Source organism: Epinephelus moara, chromosome 6 (assembly GCF_006386435.1).
Source record: "Epinephelus moara isolate mb chromosome 6, YSFRI_EMoa_1.0, whole genome shotgun sequence".
Classification (NCBI taxonomy): Eukaryota; Metazoa; Chordata; class Actinopteri; order Perciformes; family Serranidae; genus Epinephelus; species Epinephelus moara.
The window spans coordinates 1,289,908-1,294,739 of NC_065511.1; the positions used below are offsets into that span (position 1 = coordinate 1,289,908).

The 4,832-nt window shown below is 42.7% G+C and overlaps 1 protein-coding gene across 4 annotated transcripts in view; it reads left to right on the top strand.

Annotated features, from left to right (window-relative positions):
• The first annotated feature begins 712 nt into the window (after window positions 1-712).
• The window catches only part of adcy3a (adenylate cyclase 3a), a 129,801-nt gene continuing 125,681 nt past the window's right edge, over window positions 713-4,832 (top strand). For 2 of the 4 annotated variants that reach the window (XM_050045769.1, XM_050045768.1), the window contains exons 1-2: window positions 713-937; window positions 1,678-2,904. In XM_050045769.1, coding sequence (XP_049901726.1) covers window positions 2,230-2,904 — 675 coding nt within the window. In that variant the 5' untranslated portion in view covers window positions 713-937; window positions 1,678-2,229. The remainder of the gene's footprint in view (window positions 938-1,677; window positions 2,905-4,832) is intronic. The other 2 variants (XM_050045770.1, XM_050045771.1) reach the window with 2 other exon arrangements.

The following is a 4,832-nucleotide window of genomic DNA, read 5'->3' on the forward strand; positions in this document are numbered from 1 at the left end:
CTGGGAGTTGTAGTGTTTTTTTTTGAAGTACTGAATGGCAAACTGTGAGGCATACAAATGGAAGCCATATTTGTCTTGTCATACAATACCAATAGAAAAAAAGCACCTTAAAGAACCCTATAAAAGTATCAAATTATAATTTCATCACATAATAAATGGGGCATTGATACTGTTATAAGGTGCTTTGTGATTGTAAATGTTTGTCTGTGCTTGTGGTTAACACAAACTGAAGAGTCTTGCACGTTTTGTCCTGTGACATAAAGTATATCAGTAAATATCCAACTATGAATTTTGAAGCTTTTATGTGTCTTAAAAAAGAGGTTGCTCCCAAGTGGCTACATTAGACCACAGAACATTGTCACAGCAAACACAGCTGGTGGTGAGGTCATTTGAAATAGTGTAGTTCCTATAGCCTAATGCTTTTTCCCCTGGCGACTTCATTTGGCTTTAGAAATCATACAGCGGTGTTCATTTGTGATGATGATCTTGCTGAACAAAACGTGTAAGTATCATAAACCTTTTTTCGGCACAAAGCTCATTTTCTGCAATAATCCAAAATCCAGTGGCACAATCCCGTACGCTTTTTGACGAGGGAACCGGGGCAAAGCTAACTTTAGCGTCGGCCTACAGAAAAACGTCATCTCTTAAGCAACTTTTTCCTGCAAAGAAAGGTTTTATTTTGAAAAACACCGGAAACGTGTATTTTAATGCGTACAGCTTGCGTGCATGTGCCGAAGCTGTTTCTTTTGCAGAAAACACCCAAGACATAAGCGGGGGGTCAATGTACCCGTCGAGACGACTTTCCGTGAGCCTACTGGGTCCTCTCCTCCAGGCTGAGGTTTTAATATGTGAGTTCGGTTGAGGTTGAGGGTTCCCACAGCTGTCTGAAGGGAATAACGTCAGCACTCAGAGGTGACCAGCTCTGGCTTTACACACGGTAAGCAGATGCATCGGTGGAAATAATATACATGATTTTCACAGCATCTGTTAAAATGGGGACAGAATATTACTGCAGAGCAGGTGAATGAAAAAGACACGCCAGAATTTTTAACTGGACATGAAAGAGCCGAAGTGAAAATTAAAGTCAGATAAATAAGTCAAATATTCGTTCTTTGAGCTCAGAGAAGCTAAAGCAGCTATGTAAAACAGGTTTATACGATGACTAAGTCAGTGGCATCGGTCTTTGTGTGTCGGCTGAGCGCTCAGATAATTTCCATCCTGTGCTTATCGTGATAGTGTGCATGTCTTTGGGCAGCCTCAATGTTCTCAATATGTTTTCACAAGCTGTGGATTTGACTGAGCGCAACATGTAGCTAGGTAGGCCTAAAGCACAGAGCCTGCTCCCTGGATGCAGAGACCCTGACGCCAAAATGTGACAATTTCAGGAGTCATTTTTGGATTCAACATCGCCTACATATGACAGACAAACTTAAAACGTTCAGATTAGATTTCCTAGATTCTGTCACCTGCCGGGAGTAGAGAAACTTAAGTAAACAGGTAAATTTTGACATGGATGTTGGCGTGACTTTGTCTCCGCAGAGGAGACAGCGGCCAGTAGCTGACAGGTGATGGATGTAGGGACTGTACTTAACCCTGATCATCATGATTTGTTGAATGCAAAACAAATGTGTGTTGAGAGATGGTGAATTCCTTCCTCATGTGTCCCTCTTAATTCAGGCCATGTGAGGAGGGACTATGGAAGGCCAAAATGAAAAAAGCTGTCCAATCCAGAGGAACAATGGAGACAGAGGGAATCATGCAAATATCGACTTATCTGATCCAGTGTTAATGGATTCAACAACTGTGACGTGGTGCACAGCTGCAGAGGTGAAACAGTCACATGCGTAAAGCTGAATGAGGAAATGAGAGGCGCACATTCTTTGGATCACGTTGCTGATAAAGAGTAGGCTTCCATCGATCTGTGCATGTGACACAGGACTGACTGAGTCAAATGACAGCACTGGATGGAGTGACCATGGGCGCAGCTATGTAAGAGGACGTCTGTCCAGTGTGCAGGTCCTGACAATCAACACTGCTGTTATTCATGCCACATAATGTGGGCTCTCAGGGGAAAAGGGTGGCTACTCAGCAGAGGAGAAACAAGCAGATGATGTATACAGTATACCTGATGGTTATCTCAGCATCTAGTCTACTCCTGTAGGACAACAAACAGCATTCCAGTTTTTAGTTAAAAGAGGAGGCAGGGAGCAGAAGCTCTGAGTGGTCACCATGCCTCGCAACCGAGCCTTTTCCGAGCCAGAGTACTCAGCGGAGTATTCGGCGGACTGCTCAGTGACACTGCCCTCTGACCCTGGGCAGGCGGTTGGGCGAACACATGAGGTCACAGTTCGGAGCTCGGGATGCTGCCTCTGCCTGCCGCGGTTCATGCGCCTCACCTTTGCACCCGAGTCTTTGGAGAATCTCTACCAGACCTACTTCAGACGGCAGAGACATGAAACCCTGCTGGTGCTGGTCGTGTTCGCAGCCCTCTTTGACAGCTACATCATTGTCATGTGTGCGGTGGTCTACACCAGTGACAAGCTGGCTTCTGTTTTAGTGGCATCAGTGGGATTGGCAGCAGATATTATCCTCTACCTGCTGTGCCGTTTCGGGCTGTTGCCAGACCGCGTCTCGAGACGGGTGGTGCCTTACGCCTTGTGGGTGCTAATAGCAGCTCAGATATTCTGCTACCTGGGTCTGAACTATGCTCGCTTCCACCAGGCTAGCGACACGGTTGGCTGGCAGGCTTTCTTCAGCTTCTCCTTTTTCCTGACTTTGCCTTTGAGACTGACGCCCATCGTGCTCATCACTGCTGTGTCCTGTGGGGTCCACACCCTTGTTCTGGGTGTCACCATCGCCCAGCAACAGCAGGAAGACATTCAAGGGGCAGCACTTGGCAGACAGGTAAGAGTGGAATGGGAGGAGGGAGGGGGTTTGGCGGTGTATGGTTGTCCTGAAATGCATTTACTTGTGTGATCTCATGTATCCAGACCACCACTAATTTTGTTTACAGAAGTTTTTAGGACTTCAAGCACAAAAGTGGGTTCATAGATGCAGTAGGCCAAAAACCGACCAGGGCTGCTGTTTCACATTTAGGCATCAGGCATATTTAGGAGTCATTATTGCGCATGATACCTAAGTGTCAGGTTTAATGCTGAACTTGAGATTGTCAAGCTTTTGTGTTATAACTTGTTTCAGGCATTTTGTCTTTACTTGACATTTTAAGACAGTAGAGACATAAAGTAAGATTGGTGAGAAAACAAGGAAAATGACATGCAACAAATGTCCACAGTTGGAATTGAACTGAGTTCATTGCATTTACATGGTGTGCCTGGCTTTACACCAGTGGTTCCCAATCTTTTTCCGTAAGGAACTCCTTTTTGTCATTGAGTAAACAGACACTAAGTGATATATTTTATGGATACTTTATATTAAATTTCAATTTAATTCAGTTTTATTTATAATGCCCAGTATCACAAATCACACTTTGCCTCAGGGGGCTTCACAGCATATGACAGCCCTCTGTCCGTGGACCCTCACAGAGGATAAGGAAAAATAGTATATTATATTCAGTGCGTAACAATACCAGTACAAAAAAACTGATAAACTGTACAATTAACACAACACAACAACTACAGGAGGTTTATGTAAAACAGGCAATTTGGCTAAATCTTGAGCAGAGTATTTCCTCTAAATATTTCATCAGAAATTAGTTTTTCTGACATTTTTAGGAACTCTCTGAAGGTTTGTCTGTCTGTAATATGCGTATATTTCTATTTTTAACAATAATACATACTTAATAGACGTTATTTCGACTTTATTATATTCAGACCTTCAATGGGGGTCAGGACCCCCAGGTTGGGAACCAGGGGCCGTATTCACAAACATTCTGAGAATACTCTAAGAGCGCTCCTAACTTATTCTAAAAACTTTTAGTAAGGAGTCTTAGCTTAGGAGGGATTTAGGAAAGTTCTTAGAGCAACTCTGAGCAGGGAAGGGACAGAAACTTTTACCTTAGTGAGGAGGTGTGGTTAACCCTGTTGTTAACAAGTCCATAACCCATTAACGAGCTCAGTTGAAAGGTTGACTCTATGTGATGATTGGGTCCAATGCAAAAGTTTTGATTAAACAGATTAAAGTGAGATAATTCAGTGTTTATTTTCATTCTATTCATAACTCAACAAGAGGCGGAGTGGAGAGCGTCATGCAGAAGTCCACTTGTTGCCTCGCTACACAAACACAATGTGTACAGAAGTAAATGAAGAACCATTCTGGATGCGTGGATTTTACATACACATTTTGATGTACAGAGTAGAATGTTGTATTGTATGAGTCATGGGCTGTTTGAACTTTTAAAGGCCACATCTTTACAGAGCTATTTATATTCCAGGGCCTGTATTCACAAAGATTCTCAGAGTCCTCTCAGGGAGCTCCTAACTTAGCCTAAAAAATCCTAGCAAGGAATCTTAGCTTAAGAGTGATTCAGGAAGTTTCTGAGAGCAACTCTGAGAAAGGAGGGGACAGAAATTTTTATCTTAGTGAGGAGGTGTGGTTGACCCCGTTGCTAGGTATGACGCAGTCTTCTAAAAGCTGTGATTGGTTGTTACAAAAAGGAAAAAAAAAAGATAAACAAATGCGCTCCTAGTAATGAATGGACAGTGAAATCAACCGATCATAGACCTTAGACTGTATTAAGAAATGTGTAATCATGAAAATAATTTTATGTCATGATGATGAAACTCAGCAAAATTAAATTAATTGTTACACAGCTTCAAAATGTTTGAACGTACCTCATTCACATGCTGATTATTAGGGTGATTTGCTTATTGTTA